Source organism: Hemiscyllium ocellatum, chromosome 10 (genome assembly GCF_020745735.1).
Source record: "Hemiscyllium ocellatum isolate sHemOce1 chromosome 10, sHemOce1.pat.X.cur, whole genome shotgun sequence".
In the NCBI taxonomy this organism is placed as follows: domain Eukaryota; kingdom Metazoa; phylum Chordata; class Chondrichthyes; order Orectolobiformes; family Hemiscylliidae; genus Hemiscyllium; species Hemiscyllium ocellatum.
In genome coordinates this window covers 65,471,169-65,489,082 of record NC_083410.1, presented here as the reverse complement: position 1 = coordinate 65,489,082, position 17,914 = coordinate 65,471,169, and the positions used below count along the sequence as shown (strand labels likewise).

The 17,914-nt window shown below is 41.7% G+C and overlaps 1 protein-coding gene across 1 annotated transcript; it reads right to left on the bottom strand.

The window, feature by feature from the left end:
• Window positions 1–555: 555 nt before the first annotated feature.
• On the bottom strand, window positions 556–16,989 carry rbbp9 (retinoblastoma binding protein 9). The gene is made up of 5 exons (XM_060830962.1): window positions 16,842–16,989; window positions 14,770–14,812; window positions 14,568–14,673; window positions 12,152–12,237; window positions 556–923 (listed from the first exon to the last, which is right to left on the bottom strand). Exons 1-5 carry the CDS (start codon window positions 16,953–16,955, stop codon window positions 697–699), a joined length of 576 nt encoding a protein of 191 aa, XP_060686945.1. The 5' UTR covers window positions 16,956–16,989; the 3' UTR covers window positions 556–696.
• Window positions 16,990–17,914: the final 925 nt, after the last annotated feature.

The window sequence follows — 17,914 nt, the reverse complement described above, 5'->3', positions numbered from 1 at the left end:
ATTAAAAGTTTATAATATGCTGTATATTGGATCAAGGAGGACATAAGCACAGGTCTCCAACATTGTTCCAATTAAAGTACAAGAAACAACTCCGTATTTCAACTGAAACTTAACATGCTGGACTCAAAGTTGTGTTCAACAATTTTTGATCATATTTCTTGTTTTGGTTGTCATTGTTGGTGGCAATTCTGCTATTAACATTTATCATTCCTCAAGGCACATCATTTGTCCATTACCATCACTTTTCGTTTCACTATTCCTCCTTTTGATATCGAAACTCTTTCCACCCCCTTCTGTTCCCTCCTGACTTTTCCCTGGCTGGTTTAATTACACTTCTTAACACTTCCTGTTTTTAACAAAGGGTTATCAAGCTGAAAGGATAAACTGATTCTCCAACCATCATCGCTGCCAGACCTGCTGAGCATTTCTTGCTTTTCTTTCAGATTTCACAAGGACAATACTTCCTCTTGCATAGGTTAAAGTTTGGTCATTTGATATAACAAGCAACACGTATTATTGTGTAACAGATCAATGTGTTTTATTATTATTATCGACAATGTAAATACTTATTCTGAATTCCAAGCCATGTACTTCTTGCAGTAAAACCACTAGCTTCATCAGAATTTAAAATTTAACACATTGAAAAAAAAACAAAAATAATCAATAATCACCTCATATGAATGAAAAGGTTTCTAACTATAAAATTGCTTTCATCATCTTATGAACAACGGATATTAATTCAGGAAACTTTTCATCCTGAAAGTGCCCTCTGTTTGAGAACTGGTGTAATTCTGCATTAAGACTATCTGCTACTTCTTGCTGTTCAGACCATGGCAGGAAAGGATCATCGGTTGAACCAAACTGAACAATATGGTTACAATTACTTTTGATCTTCTCCCATTGCCATGGACTGCAGAAATATCCTGAGGAAAGAAAAAGGAAAATGTCACATGAAATTAAATTTAAAGTTTGATTTCTTACATGTCAATACTTTTATTAATAGAAATTCAAAACTGAAAGCTTCATGCTTATTGAAAAGCAGATAATCTGCGAAAAAAACTTGTAAAAATTGTTTGTTGCATTTAAAAATAAATCACCTTTGATTTTCTGATGGGAATATGGTAATTTCAATTGCTCAATCTTTGCCCCTCTTCTTTGCCTTAACTTTCTATCAACTTTCTGTACGACCTTCCTGCAGGGGGTCCCTGATCATCTGAATAGGGCATTACAATGTAAATGGCTTATGAATTAAAATCCTTGCCATTAAGCATATGTGCCAATTTCCCAGGTGTTATTTGCTTGTCAGGGTAGGTCATCGGTGCTGTGGTGGGAGCCACAGTAACTCTGGTCCCTACATGAGGAGGGACCATGGAACTTTGTAAAACCTTACTAGCTAAGAAAAGTGGGCACATTAATCATCTCCAACAAGAGAGAATCTAACCATCTCCCCTTGACATTCAATGGCATTAACCATCATTAAAGCCCTACTATGAACATTCTGCAGGGTTATCATTGTCTAGAAATTCAACTGGACTAGCCATATTCAATACTGTAATTACAAGAGCAGAACACAGGCTTGGAATTCTGCAGCAAGTAGCTCACTTCTTGGCTCGGCCAAGTCATTCACTATCCGTAAAGCATAAGTCAGGAGTGTGATAGAATAGACTCCACTTGCCTGGACAAATACAGCTTCAATAGCATTCAAGAAGCTTGATATGACCCAGGACATAGCAGCTGGTTTGACTGGCACCACATTCGTTCTGCCAATGATGCTCAGCAACAGCAGCAGCAATATGTACCATCCATAAGATACACTGCAGAAATTCACCAAGGCTCCCTCCAAAATCATGACCTTTTCCCATTAGGTCAAAGCAGCAGATACGTAGGAACACCATCACCTGCAAGTTTCTCTTCAAGCCACTCATGTGAGTTGGAAATACATTGCTATTCCATCGCTGTTAATGAGTCAAAATCCTGTAACTCCCTCCCAAATGGCATTCTAGGTATTGATTGCAGTGGTTCAAGAAGGCAGCTCATCAGCATCTTTTCAAAGGCAATCAGAGATGGACAATAAATGCTTACCCAGAAGTAAAACTGAACTTGCTTAAATGAATAATAAAGAGGGGCTCAACATGAGCATGGGAAACTGAAAGGCCACTGAGCCACACAGTAATGGGAACAGGCCACTCAGCCCACCGAACTTATCCTGCCATTCAGTACAATCACAGCTGATCAAACACTTCCCATTTACCACTCACTGAGAAAAGAATAGGAGATGACATCATGGGAAATGATGTCACAACCAGAAATTACATCACCAACCCAAGGAAGCCCAAACATATAAATAGAAAGTGGACTACACCATCAGTGCTTTATTCGGAGGCTCACTGAAGATGTTACCTAGTATGGTGAAATAACCTACATCCAGAATTTCACTGCTTTTTACAAACGCCCATCCCCATTAGTCTTTATGCCATTGGAATGATAACTTTCATTCTCTACCTTAAATATAGTTTCTTCAGCAATCCGTGGTAGAGAATTTCAATGAGTGACAACCATTTGAATAAAAGAAACTCTACTTATCCCAGACTTAAAGTGTCCCCTTCTTTTTAAAGTGTACCCCTTTGTACTAGACTCCCAACCATTGGAGATATCCAACCTGCATCAATTGTCGGCGTAGTGGCTTAGTGGTTCACACTGCTGTTTCACTATGCCAGGGACCCAGGTTTGATTCCAGCCTCAGAAGACTGTGTGGAGTTTGCATGGATCTGCTCCGGTTCCCTTCCACAATTCAAAGATGTGCGGGTGAGGTGAATTGGCAATGCTAACTTGCCAATTGTATTCAGAGATTAAATAGGTTAGGCGCATTAGTCAGTGGTAAACATAGGGTAGGGGGAATGGATCTGGCTGGATTACTTTTGAGGGTTGGTGTGGATTTGTTGGGCCGAATGACCTGTTTCCACACTGTAGCAGTTCTATTAATCCCATTAATCCTTTGAAGCATTCTATAAATTTACAATGAGATAGTTTCTAATTCTTTGACACTCCCATGAATATAGGCCAATAATTGTCCAATCTCTCTTCATGGTAAAGTCCTACATTCCAAGGAACAAGTCTGGTGAACCTTTACTGCATCCCTCTATGGCAATAAAATCTTTCTTGAGATAAAAAGACCATAACTACACAAAATGCTCTATGTGTGGTCGAACCAAACTCCCATACAACTGAAGTAAGACTTGACTATTCCTGTACTCACATCCTCTTACAACAAAAGGAGACAATCCTTTGACAACATAGAACATAACAGCACAGTACAGGCCCTTCGCCCTCGATGTTGCACCAACCCGTGAAACCAATGTGAAGCCCATCTAACCAACACTATTCCATTCTCATCCATATGTTTATCCAATGCCTGTAAAGTTGGCAAGTCTACTACTGTTGCAGGCAGGGTGTTCCACGCCCTTACTACTCTCAGAGTAAAGAAATTACAACTGACACCTGTACTATATCTATCACCCTTCAATTTCAAGCTATGTCTCCTTGTGGTAGCCATCACCATCTGAGGAAAAAGGCTCTAACTGTCCGCCCTATCTAACCCCCTGATTACCTTATGTGTCTATTTAGTCACTTTTCAACTCACTCTCTAAGGAAAACAGCCTAAGGTTCCTCACAAGACCTTCCCTCCAAACCATGATTTGGAGATGCCGGTGTTGGACTGGGGTGTACAAAGTTAAAAATCACACAACACCAGGTTATAGTCCAACAGGTTTAATTGGAAGCGCATTAGCTTTCAGAATGTTGCTCCTTCATCAGATGGTAGTGGAGTACTCAATCCTAACACAGAATTTATAGCAAAAATTTATAGTGTGATGTAACAGAAATTTTACATTGAAAAATTGATTGTTAAGCCTTTCATCTGTTAGTTTCACTTCTTTCATGTGTAAATCACACAATCTTTTTTTAAAAAGTTGCATTCTCAGGTTAGCTGTTAACAATGGTGATAGCTAGACAATATGTTGAAGGTGTTAGCCCCGTGTTCTCTGTCTATGTACACACACAGGCACTCCTATACACACATACACACGGACACACATATACACAGATGCGCACACAGACACCCATACACATCCTTACAGACACACACACTCCCACATGCACCCCCTCACAGACTTAAGACACTCTGCACTCACTACACACACACACACTTTCTCACACTCACAACCCCCCAACCCAGACAGACACACACAGAGAGACAAAGACCCATATGCACACATATATTTTGTGGGGTGAATTTGTACTTGCAGGGTTACATTGTACTTTGCTCAAAAGCTGCATGCATTCATGTAGGAGCTCAAAAACTGCGTGAATTCATGTAAAACTCCATTATCTCACTTTTTAGATTAGAATCAATCTAAACATCAGGTTGTAGACAGAATACAGGAGGCTAACACCTTCAACATATTGTCTAGCTATCACCATTGTTAACAGCTATCCTGAGAATGCAACTTTTTTTTAAAAAAAGATTGTGTGATTTACACATGAAAGAAGTGAAACTATCATGGTATTCTAACAGATGAAAGGCTTAACAGACAAACAATTTTTCAATGTATAATTTCAGTTACATCACACTGTAAATTTTTGCTATAAATTCAGTGTTATAGGATTGAGCCCTCCACTACCACCTGATGAGGGAGCAACGCTCCGAAAGCGAGTGTGCTTCCAATTAAACCTGTTGGACGATAACTTGGTGTTGTGAGATTTTTGACTTCCCTCCAAACCAGTCAACATCCTGGTAAATCTCCTCTGCACCCTTGTCAAAGCTTCCACATCCTCCTTATAATGTGGTGACCAGAACTGTATGTAATACTCCAAGTGCAGCTGCACCAGAGTTCTGTACAGCTGCAACATGACTCAAAAACTCAATCCCTCTAACAATAAAAGCCATCACAACATGTGCCTTCTTAACAACTATATCAACTCGGGTGGCAACTTTGAGGGCTCTATGTACATGAAGACCGAGGTCTCTCTGCTCACTCACACTACCAAGAATCGTACCATTAGCCCCCAGTACCCTTTATTCCTGTTGCCCCTTACAAAGTGAATCACCTCACACTTTTCTGCATTAAACTCCATTTGCCACCTCTCAGCCCAGCTCTGCAGCTTATCTATGACCGCCTATAACCTGCAATATGCCTCTGAACTGTCCACAACTCCACTGACCTTAGTGTCATTTGCAAATTTACTAACCCATCCATCTGCGCCCTCCTCCAGGTGACTTATAAAAATGACAAACAGCAGTGGACCCAAAACACCACTAGTAACTGAACTCCAGGATGAACATTTCCCAACAACCACCGCCCTCTGTCTCCTTTCAGCTAGCCAATTTCTGATCCAAACCACTCAATTGTCCTCAGTCTCATGCCTCTCTATTTTGTGCAGTAGCCTACTGTGGGGAAACATTTCAAATGCTTTACTGAAATCCATGTACACCACATCAACCACTTTACCTTCATCCACCTATTTGCTCACCTTCTCAAAGAACTCAATAAGGTTTGTGAGGCATGACCTACCCTTCCCAAAACAGTGTTGACTATCCCCAATCAACTTCTTCCTCTCTAGATAATTATAAATCCTATCTATTAAAATCCTTTCCAACACTTTACCCACAACAGAAGTAAGGCTCACAGGTCTATAATTTTCTGGGTTATCTCTGCTCCCCTTCTTGAATAAGTGGTCAACATTTGCTATCCTCCAGTCTTCTGGCATTATTCCTGCAGACAATGATGACATAAAGATACAAGCCAAAGGTTCTGTAATTTCCTTGCTAGCTTCCCAGAGAATCCTAGGAAAAATTCCATCCGGCCCGGGGTCTTATCTATTTTTCACACTTTAAGAATTGCTAACACCTGCTCCTTATGAACGTCAATCCTGCCTAGTCTAATAGCCTGTATCTCAGTATTCTACTCAAAATTACTGTCATTTTCCAGTACGAATACTGACGAAAAATATTCATTTAGTGCCTTTCCTATCTCCTTGGATTCCACGCACAAATTCCCAGTACTGTCCTTGACTGGCACTAATCTTACTCTAGTCATTCTTTTATTCCTGACATATCTATAGAAACCTTTAGGGTTTTCCTTGACCCTACTTGCCAACAACTTCTCATGTCCCCTCCTGGCTCTTCTTAGCTCTCTCTTTAGGTCCTTCCTGGTTAACTTGTAACTCTCAAGCGCCCTAACTGAGACTTCACTTCTCTTTTTTACATAAGCTTTCTTCATCCTCTTGATAAGAGATTCAACTTCTTTCATAAACCATGGCTCCCTCACTCGCGATCACATCCTCCCTGCCTGACGGCATATACTTATCAAGGACATGCAGTAGCTGTTCCTTGAATAAGCTCCACATTTCAACTATCCCCATCCCCTGCAGTTTACATCCCCATCCTATGCATCCTAAATCTTGCCTAATTGCATCATAATTGATTTTCCCACAGCTGTAACTCTTGCACTGTGGTATATACCTATCCCTTTCCATCACTAAAGTAAACATAACCGAATTATGATCATGGAGCCATGGTTTATGAAAGAAGTTGAATCTCTTGTCAAGAGGATGAAGAAAGCTTATGTAAAAAAGAGAAGTGAAGTCTCAGTTAGGGCACTCGAGAGTTACAAATTAACCAGGAAGGACCTAAAGAGAGAGCTAAGAAGAGCCAGGAGGGGACATGAGAAGTTGTTGGCAATTATGATCATTATCACCAAAGTGCTCACCTACCTCCAAGCCTAACAGCTGGCCTGGTTTGTTCCCCAGTACCAAATCCAATGTGGTCTCATCTCTTGTTGGCCTATCTACTACATACTGTGTCAGGAAACTCTCCTGCACACATTGGACAAAAACTGACCCATCTAAAGTACTCGAACTATTGTGTCTTCAGTGAATATTTGGAAAGTTAAAGTTCCCCCATAACAACTCCCTGTTACTTTCGCTCCTATACAGAATTATCTTTGCTATCCTTTCCTCTACATCACTAGTACTTTTTGAAAGCCTATAGAAAACTCCCAACAGAGTGACCTCTCCTTTCCTGTATCTAACCTCAGCCCATACTGCCTCAGTAGACGAGTCCTCATCAAATGTCCTTTCTGCCACCGTAATACTTTCCTTGACTAATAATGTCACACCTCCCCCTCTCTTACCACCTTCCATATTCTTATTGAAGCATTTAAACACCAGAACCTGCAACCACTCATTTCTGTCCCTGGTCTATCCATGTCTCTGAAATGGCCACAACATTGAAGTCCCAGGTACCAACCCATACTCAACTTCACCCACCTTATTCTGGATGCTCCTGGCATTGAAGTAGACACTAGGAGAAAGTGAGAACTGCAGATGCTGGAGACCAGAGTTGAAAAATGTGGTGCTGGAAAAACACAGCAGGCCAGGGAGCATCCGAGGAGCAGGAGAATCGAGGCTCCGGGCATTCCTGAAGAAGGGCTTATGCCCGAAACGTCGATTCTATTGAAGTAGACAGACTTCAAACCACCTTCCTGCCTGCTGGTGTACTCTTGCAACCTTGAAACCTTATTTCTGATCTTACTACTCTCAACCTCCTGTACACTGAAACTACAATTTAGGTTCCCATCCCCCTGCTGAATTAGTTTAAACTGCCCCAGGATACTGGTACCCCTTTGGTTCAGGTGTAGACCAACCTGTTTGTAGAGGTCCCACCTACCTCAGAATGAGCCTTGATTATCCAGATATCTGAATCTCTTCTCCCTGCACCATCCCTGCAGCTACGTCTTCAAATCTTCTCTCTTGGGTTGGTGGGGGGTGTGGATATGTCTTTGGTGGTGGGGTCTGTTTGGAGGTGGAGATCTGCCACCTCCAAACAGACCCCATCAAGAACATATTTCCCTCCCCTCCCCTATCAGCATTCCTGAAAGACCACTTCTCTCGCGACTCCCTCGTCAGGTCCACACACCCCACCAACCCAACCTCCACTCCCAGCATCTTCCCCTGCAACTGCAAGAAATGCAAAACTTGCACCCACACCTCCCCCCTCACTTCCCGCCAAGGCCCCAAGGGATCCTTCCATATCCATCACAAATTCACCTGCACCTCCACACACATCATTTACTGCATCCGCTGCATCCAATGCGGCCTCTTCTTCATGGGGGAGACAGGCCGCCTACTTGTGGAACGTTTCAGAGAACACCTCTGGGACACCCGCACCAACCAACCCAACCGCCCTGTGGCTGAACATTTTAATTCCCCCTCCCACTCCGCCAAGGACATGCAGGTCCTTGGCCTCCTCCATCGCCAGACCATGGCAACACGACGCATGGAGGAAGAGTGCCTCATCTTCCGCCAGTAACCCTCTAACCACAAGGGATGAATGCAGATTTCTCCAGCTTCCTCATTTCCCCTCCCCCTACCTTTTCTCAGTCCCAACCCTCGGACTCAGCATCGCCTTCTTGACCTGCAATCTTCTTCCCGACCTCTCCGCCCCCATCCCCACTCCGGCCTATCACCCCAACCTTAACCTCCTTCCACCTATCACATTCCCAACGCCCCTCCCCCAAGTCCCTCCTCCCTATCTTTTATCTTAGCCTGCTTGGCACACCCTCCTCATTCCTGAAGAAGGGCTTATGCCCGAAACGTCGATTCTCCTGCTCGTACTGAGACAGTAGTCTATCAGCCACTAAATAATGACATCACATTGGGGGCAGGCAATAAACAAAGAAATAACTAATGCCTGTAAAAATGGTACAGCAATTATCATGGGGGATTTTAATCTACATGTAGATTGGTTGAACCAGCTCAATCAGGGTAACCTTGAGGAGGAATTTATTGAGTGCATCTGCAATAGTTTTCTTGAAAACTATGTAATGGAATTGACGAGGGAACAAGCTATCCTAGATTTGGTCCTGTGTAATGAGACAGGAATAATTAATTACCTCATAGTCAGCAATCCTCTTGAAAGAAGTGATCGCAGTATGATAGATGTTAGAATACAGATGGAGAGTGTGAAGATAAACTCCAATACCAGGGTCCTGTACTTGAACAAGGGGGCCTACAAAAGAATGAGGGAGGACTTGGCAAAAGTAGACTGGAAACAAATATTTTATGGTGGGACAGTTGATGAGCAGTGTAGGACTTTCAAAGCAATTTTTCAAAATGCTCAGCAAAAGTATATTTCAGTGAAAAGGAAGGACTGTAAGAAAAGGAGTAATCTGCCATTAGTGTCTAAGGCTATCAAATTGAAAGGCAAGGCATACAAAGTGGCAAAAAAACAGCATGAAACTAGAAGAATGGGAAAACTTTAAAGGTCAAACGAAAGCCACAAGAAGAGCTATAAAAGAAAAGTAAAATAGAACACGAGAAAAAACTAGCACAGAACATAAAGACAGAGAGCAAAGGTTTCTACAAATACATAAAATGAAAAAGAGTGGCTAAAGTAAAGGTTGGTCCTTTAGAGGATGAGAAGGAGCATTTAGTTATGGAATATGTTGAAATGGCCGAGGCATTGGATAGGTATTTTGTAACATCTTCACAATGGAGGACACTAATAACATGCCAGTAATTGACAGAGAGGCAAGGATAGGTGAGAACCTGGAAACAATCACTATTATGGAAGAGGTAGTGTTGGGCAAACTAATGGAGCTAAGGACAGATAACTCTCCTGATGGAGTGCATTCCAGGGTACTAAAAGAGATGGTGGGAGAAATAGGAGGTGGACTGGCGGTAATTTTCCAAAATTCGCTAAACTCTGAAGCAGTTCCAACAGATTGGAAAAACAGCAAATGTGACACCACTGTTTAAAAAGAGAGGTAGAGAAAAGGTGGAGAATTATAGACTGGTTAGCTTAACTTCTCTGGTGGGGAAGATGCTTGAGTCTATTATCAAGGAAGAAATAGCAAGGCATCTCGACAGGAATTGTCCTGTTGGGCAGACATAGCATGAATTCATGAAGGGCAGCCCATGCTCGACCAATCTTTTGGAGTTCTATGAAGACATTATGAGCAAGATGGACAATGGGGACCCAGTGGTTGTGGTGTACCTAGATTTCCAAAAGGCCTTCAACAAGATGCTGCACATGAGGCTGCTGCATAAGATAAAAATGCATGGCACTGGGGGTAGAGTATTAGCATGGATAGAAGATTGGTTGACTAAAGGGTAGCAAAGAGTGGAGATAAATGAGTGCTCTTCTGGCTGGCAATCAGTACCTAGTGATGTGCCTCAGAGATTGGTGTTGGGACTGCAATTATTTACAATTTATATAGATTCTGGAGTTGAGGACCATGTGTAGTATGTCAACGTTTGCAGATGACACTAAGAGGAATGGCAGAGCAAAGTGTGCAGAGGACTGTGAAACTTTGCAGATGAACATAGATACATTGAGTGAGTGGGCAAAGGTCTGGCAGATGGAATACAATGTAAAGAAATATGAAATCATATATTTCGGTAAGAGTAATAGTAAAAAGGATTATTACTTGAATGGTAAAAGGTTGCAGCATGCTGCTATGCAGAGGGACCTGGGTGTCCTTGTGCATGAATCACAGAAGGTTAGTCTGCAGGTACAAGTAATTAGGAAGGCAAATGGAATTTTATCTTCCATTGCTGAAGGGGTCAAGTTTAAGAGCAGAGAGGTGATGTTGCCGCTGTACAAGGTGCTGGTGAGGACACACCTGGAGTACTGTGTGCAGTCTTGGTCTCCTTATATGAGAAAGGATGTACTGGCACTGGAGGGGGTGCAGAGGAGGTTCACTAGGTTGATTCCGGAGTTGAGGGGGTTGGCTTATGAGGAAAGATTGAGTAGATTGGGATTATACTCATTGGAATTCAGAAGATTGAGGAGGGGATCTTATAGAAACATATACAATTATGAAGGAAATTGATAAGATAGATGTAGAGAGGATGCTTCCACTGGCAGGTGAAACTAGGACAAGAGGGCCTCAAAATTAGAGGGAGCAGATTTAGAATTGAGTTGAGAAGGAATTTCTTCACCCAGAGGGTTGTTAATCTTTGGAATTCCTTGCCCAGGGAAGTAGTTCATGCTACTTCAGTAAATGTTTTTCAAGCTAACGTACATTTTTTTTTAACAATAAAGGAATTAAGGGATATGGTGAGAGCTTGGGTAAGTTAATCTGAGTCCAAAAAAAGATCAGCTATGATCTTATTGAATGGTGGAGCAGGTTCGAAGGGCCAGATGTCCTACTCCTGCTCCAAGTTCTTATGTTCTTATACAGTGGAAAGTGTCATTTTGCATGCTATACAGTCAGACCTTACCATGCAAAGTATATCAGGGTAGCAGAACAGAGTGCAGAATACAATGTTACTGCCCCAGAGAAGGTGAAGAAAGAGAGATCAAAGTTAACATTTAAGAGGACTGTTCAAAAGTCTGATAAGAGTGAGGAAGAAGCTGTTCTTGAACCTGTTTGTACATGCTTTCAAACTTTTATACCATTTACCCAGCAGAATGGAGGGAGAGTATAACCGGGGTTGGGGAGGTCCTTTGATTATGTTAGTTGCTTTCCCAAAGCAGCAGCAAGTACAACACATCCATCAGCTCTCCTTTATCAATTTTACTAATAACGTCTTCAAACAGCTCCAATTGTGACCCATTCTTCAAGCATTTCCCTGACATACATCTGACACTGTTATAGCTCTTTGTTTTTGCTCTTGCTCCTTTCTTAAATAATGAGGTGACATTTTCAATCATCCAACCTGTAGCATCATTCTAGAATCTATAAAATTGTTACAAAATAATCACCAATGCATCAATTATTTCTATAGCCACCTCCTACAATACTCTAGGATACAGATCATCAGGTCCCAGAGATTTACCAAGTTGCATCTTCATTGATTTCTCAAATACAATTTTTTTACTGAAGCAAAAGTTCAGTCCAACCAATCCCTGCCGAATATAATCTCAAACAATGTTTAAAAGCAGCTCATAAAAATACTCAAAACACAGTGAAGATTATTGAGGCAAACACTGATTGTTGTTTAGAGAAACGCTGTGACAGTTATTTACAGAAAGGTAGCATGTCAGGATGGTAGCTATACGCCATTATTCTTGACACCTCAGGGGAAAGCATGTTTCATTGTTACGTACAACAGTGAATGGAATGAAAATTTGAAGAAAGTATGTTACCACTTTCTCGTTCATTTGCATCTCCAAGATCAGATGTATATGCAGATACCAATATAATACCGTATACTCTGTGTGTCTCAGCATATCTAAAACAAATATAAATATATAACATAATGAGCAAACCATGTCCTCCGTTCTTAGTTTAAAGGTATTAGCATTTCTATTTTCAGCAATGTTTGAAAGAGGGATGGATTATTACAATGCACATGTGTTCAACATTTTAATTCAAACATCCCACAATGTCAGGTGCATATTGCTTGCTGTTATTACTTTTCTACAACTTATATTTCTAGAGCGTATGCTCTTTTACAGGAGCCATTATAAAATAAACCACAAAAAGATATTAAGTCAGATGAGTATAAGCTTAAGTTAAAAAGCTCTTCATTCTGGATCAGTGGTGCTGGAAGAGCACAGCAGTTCAGGCAGCATCCAACGAGCATCAAAATCGATGTTTCGGGCAAAAGCCCTTCATCAGGAATAAAGGCAATGAGCCGGAAGCGTGGAGAGATAAGCTAGGGGAGGGTGGGGGTGGGGAGAGAGTAGCATAGAGTACAATGGGTGAGTGGGGGAGGAGATGAAGGTGTTAGGCCAGGGAGGAGAGGGTGGAGTGGATAGGTGGAAAAGGAGCTAGGCAGGTCGGACAAGTCATGGTGACAGTGCTGAGCTGGAAGTTTGAAACTAGGATGAGGTGGGGAAGGGGAAATGAGGAAACTGTTGAAGTCCATATTGATGCTCTGGGGTTGAAGTGTTCCGAGGCAGAAGATGAGGCGTTCTTCCTCCAGGCGTCTGGTGGTGAGGGAGTGGTGGTGAAGGAGGCCCAGAACCTCCATGCCCTCGGCAGAGTGGGAGGGGGAGTTGAAATGTTGTGCCACGGGGCGGTGTAGTTGATTGGTGCGGATGTCTCAGAGATGTTCCCTAAAGCGCTCTGCTAGGAGGTGCCCAGTCTCCCCAATGTAGAGGAGACCGGGAGCAACGGATACAATAAATGATATTAGTGGATGTGCAGGTAAAACTTTGATGGATGTGGAAGGCTCCTTTAGGGCCTTGGATAGAGGTGAGGGAGGAGGTGTGGGCACAGGTTTTACAGTTCCTGTGGTGGCAGGGGAAAGTGCCAGGATGGGAGGGTGGGTCGTAGGGGGGGCGTGGACCTGACCAGGTAGTCACGGAAGGAACGGTTTTTGCGGAAGGCAGAAAGGGATGGGGAGGGAAATATATCCCTGGTGGTGGGGTATTTTTGGAGGTGGCAGAAATGTCGGCGGATGATTTGGTTTATATGAAGGTTTGTAGGGTGGAAGGTGAGCACCAGGGGCGTTCTGTCCTTGTTACGGTTGGAGGGGTGGGGTCTACGTAGCCAACAAAGAGACAGGCATAGCTGGGGCCCATACGTGTGCCCACGGCTATCCCTTTGGTCTGGAGGAAGTGGGAGGATTCAAAGGAGAAGTTGTTAAGGGTGAGGTCCAATTCGGCCAAACGAATGAGAGTGTCGGTGGAAGGGCACTGTTGGGGACGTTTGGAGAGGAAAAAAACGAAGGGCTTGGAGGCCCTGGTCATGGCGGATGGAGGTGTAGAGGGATTGGATATCCATGGTGAAGCTCTTCACTCCACCACGTTACCTTAACAGCTACTTGAACTTGACCCACCACATTCATATATAAATTCAGGTTCAGAATACAAACATTATACTAGGCAGCATGGTGGCTTAGTGGTTAGCATTACAGCCTCACCGAGCCAGAGAGCTGCATCCGATTCCCGCCTCGGGCAACTGTCTGTGTGGAGTTTGCACATTCTCCCCATGTCTGGGTGCTCTGGTTTCCTCCCAGAATCCAAAAATGTGCAGGTTAAGTGAATTGGCCATGCTAAATTGTCCACAGTTTTAGCTGCATTAGTCAGGGGTAAATGTAGAGTGGTATGTTACTCTTCAGAGGATTGGTGTAGACTTGATGAGCCAAATGGCCTGTTTCCATACTGTAGGCAATCTAATCTAATCAACCCTACTTAAAAACAGATATACCTGTATATATCAAATTCAAGGAATTCGACGTTTCGGGCCAGAGCCCTTCATCGGGAATCCTGATGAAGGGCTCTGGCCCGAAACGTCGAATTTCCTGTTCCTTGGATGCTGCCTAACCTGCTGTGCTTTAACCAGCAACACATTTTGAGCTCTGATCTCCAGCATCTGCAGACCTCACTTTTTATATCAAATTCAAGCATACCGTTCAACCATCTCTTAAAAAAAGCCTATTATCAAAATTAATATCACTTGACTTTAACAATAACAGTATTGCTTTTGGTTGCCTCTTTCTGTCCTGTGAAAAATCAATACAATAACCTCTGAAATTTTGAAAAATAACTGCATTAAAGTCATCACTGTTTAATGAACTCAAATCGCATTTATTTTCCTTTGGCAAACTTTTACCTCATAGCTGCAACAGCACCAGAACTGTGTCCAATGATAACAGTCTGTTCATCACACTGCAGTGTTTTTTCCATAAAAGGAAGCCATATTGTTTTTCGAGCTGTAACTGAAAATCACTCATGGATTAAATAAACAGACCATACTATACAATTAAAAAGAATTTCATCATTAACTGCAATATCAGCTATCAAAAATCACTTACGAGAGTCTGGCATGTTTTGAAGCAAGCACTGAAAATCTGGAATCTGCAAAACATATTTTTAAAAGTGAAGTGAAGAAGTATGAACTGCAATCTGATGAAACAATCATTTCTTTTGTGTGCATCAAGGAATAGCAATCAAGTGTGATGGCTATGGCGAATTAAATGATTGCATCATAATTGCATAAGAAAGACATAGGTAAACATAACAGTAAACTATTAAAGCTCATTGTTTACCTTAAAGGTTATATTTAATGAGAGTTGATGCACTTTCTTTGGTGTTTCAGGAAGATTAGTCAAATGCATTACATTCATAGGTGAATGTTGGGTAAAATATTTTTGGTAAATATAGTGGTGCTAATACAAATAGTCCAACCCAACAATAGGTCCCAATAGTTTATCCTGAGAAGAGCAAAGAATTAGAATTTATAGGAACAGCAGAATAGAAGCAGGCCATTTGACACATCTTACTCATACTCGCACCTTGAATGAGCTAACCACTTAAATATACTTTTTTTTCCCTACAGCCTTGCAATTCTTTTCCTTTTTAAGTGCATACTTAATTCCCTTTTTACAGTTATTACTGAAGTTTATTTATACTACTTCTTTAGGTAATGCATTCAGCCCATAGAAACACACTTCTTCATCCCTCTTATGTTGCCAGTTATCTTAAGTCCTTTCTGCCAAACCAGGAACAGTTTCCCCTTATTTACTTCATCAAACCTGTCATTATGATTTGTGCATTGTTACTACAATAGTATGGTGTTCTGCAATATGATTACATTCACCAAAATTTCAGAAAGTGTCATTACATATGAGACAGATATGGGAACGTTGCACAGCAGCTGCTATGTTTAATTTTCTTTCTTTTTCTTCACATCAGATGACTTTCTATGTTACAGACAGGAATAGGATTCACTACATGGAAAACAACATATCACAAGTTGCATCGTACAAACTACAAAAAGGAGTGTGCTATTTTCACTCACTGTCAGCCAGACATTGAAAAGTGCAGGAATGAAACAATATTTCCAAAGGCAGGCCTTAATCCAAAATCATATTTTCACTTTATGATTGAGTACTGCTATGTGACACCCTCACAGAAAGAGATTACAACATTTACATGTCAGAAAATCTTTACAATAAGCATTTCAAATGCACAAAAATCGATAAATATATTGCTCAGGGGAGGTGATGACCTAAGGGGTTTATTGCTAGGCTATTAATGCAGAGATTCAGATATTGAGTTTGAATTCAATAAAAATCTGGTTTGAGAGTTTAATGGTAACCATGAAACCATTGTTGCTTGTCCAGAAAACACCATCTGGTTCACTAATGTCCACCAGGAAAGGAAAATCTTTACTTGGTCTGGTCTACATGTGACTGTTGACCCACAACAATGTGCCTGACTTTTCACTACCTTTGGCAATAAATACTGCCCAATCCAGGAATGCCCATATCACATGAGCAATTTTTTTAAAAGTTGTGCATAAATTAAGATGTTAACAATGACAAAAGTCAGAACTGGAGGATGCATTAAAAAGCCAGGGGAATGAAGTGTTCTCTGATGCGTGGAAGGAGTTGAGTAGGTCAGGTGACGACATTTCTCAGAATATGTCCAGCAACAGAATCACATGAAAACAGACGCATTTTAACTTTTTGCGAGGGTTATCCTGGAAGATTTAATGAAAATTCAGGACTATCCTAGCAAAATCTGCATGTCTGGTTACTCCTGCAGAAGTAGCCCTTGAGAAAATGTGTTCTTTGAGCTGCATTGCCATTCTCAGTCTCTATGAACAACTGAGATCATTCCCCAGTCACTTCGAAAGCAAGCTTGGTCTACGTAAATCCAAGTTATAAAGAAAGATTAAGACAGAAGAATGAATAAATCAGATTCTTGGGCTTGACGAAACGATCACATTTAAAGAACGGACATGCCAGAGGAAGCAGAAGCAATTTATCGTTTAGGTGAGGGCAGAGTCCGCCCGCAAAATATAAGATCTCCCTGTGAGTCATTTAGTATTTCCAGCCACAAGGCAGCTGCTCCCCTTGGAAATAAACTCTCGATTACCGACCTGATTCAGATTATCCTTCACCCATTTGTACCAGTTGCTATGCTCCACGTCCCCCACCCCATTGCCAGGGACGATCACTGCTCGGCGAAGCTGTTCACAGTCGCTCGGAGCCATTGCAGAGGCGGGACCAGCTCCCAGTCACACAAATCCCTTGCTTTACTATCATAAATTAAAGGCGATTCTCACTCTTACGGCATCATACCAATATGTATATAGATTTGAAAATATTGCAAACAACCCCGCCGACTGGTCATTAGTACACGAATTTTGAACTCGGAATTGTTGTGCACATTTGTTTTTTGGTTGCGAGGATATAAAACACTGTACAGTTTGTAAGCTGAATGGCCTCCTTCTGAACTATCAAGTTCATTCCTGTCTGAAATCAACGCACAGCAGCAGAATTAGTCACAAACACCATCATAAAACAATCAGCTTGCTCAAGAAATGAACAGGTTGATTAGAAAATACTCATTTATTTATGATAGTTCTGGAGCAGCTTTGCAGATTGTATCTCAGCAGGAATCCAACACTATCTTTCAAAGGTTCATAGGATGTGTTGCTAGCAAATGCAATATTTATTGTCTATCTCTAATTGTTCTTGACGAAGGCCATGTTAATTCAACTATTCTTGATATTTAAGAATTATAATTGTTGTTAAGGAGTTGAACATTGTCAGGAGGTAAGCATTGTTGAAGAATTGAGAGTTGTTGGAGTATGGGGGTCACATTATTGATAGGGGAGGTGAGCAGGCTAAGCAATTATGTATATGGTCAGGATGATCATTAGTGGAAGTGCAAGCAAGTGGGGACAGGTGAGATTGGGGTGAGCCTGTTTTTGGAGGGTTAAGTGTTAAGAGTGCAGAACTAGAGGGCATAGACAATAGGTGCAGGAGTAGGCCATTCTACCCTTTGAGCTTGCACCACCATTCAATATGATCATGGCTGATCATCCTTAATCAGTATCCTGTTCCTGCCTTATCTCCATAACCCTTGATTCCACTATCCTTGAGAGCTCTATCCAACTCTTTTTTAAATGAATCCAGAGACTGGGCCTCCACTGCCCTCTAGGGCAGA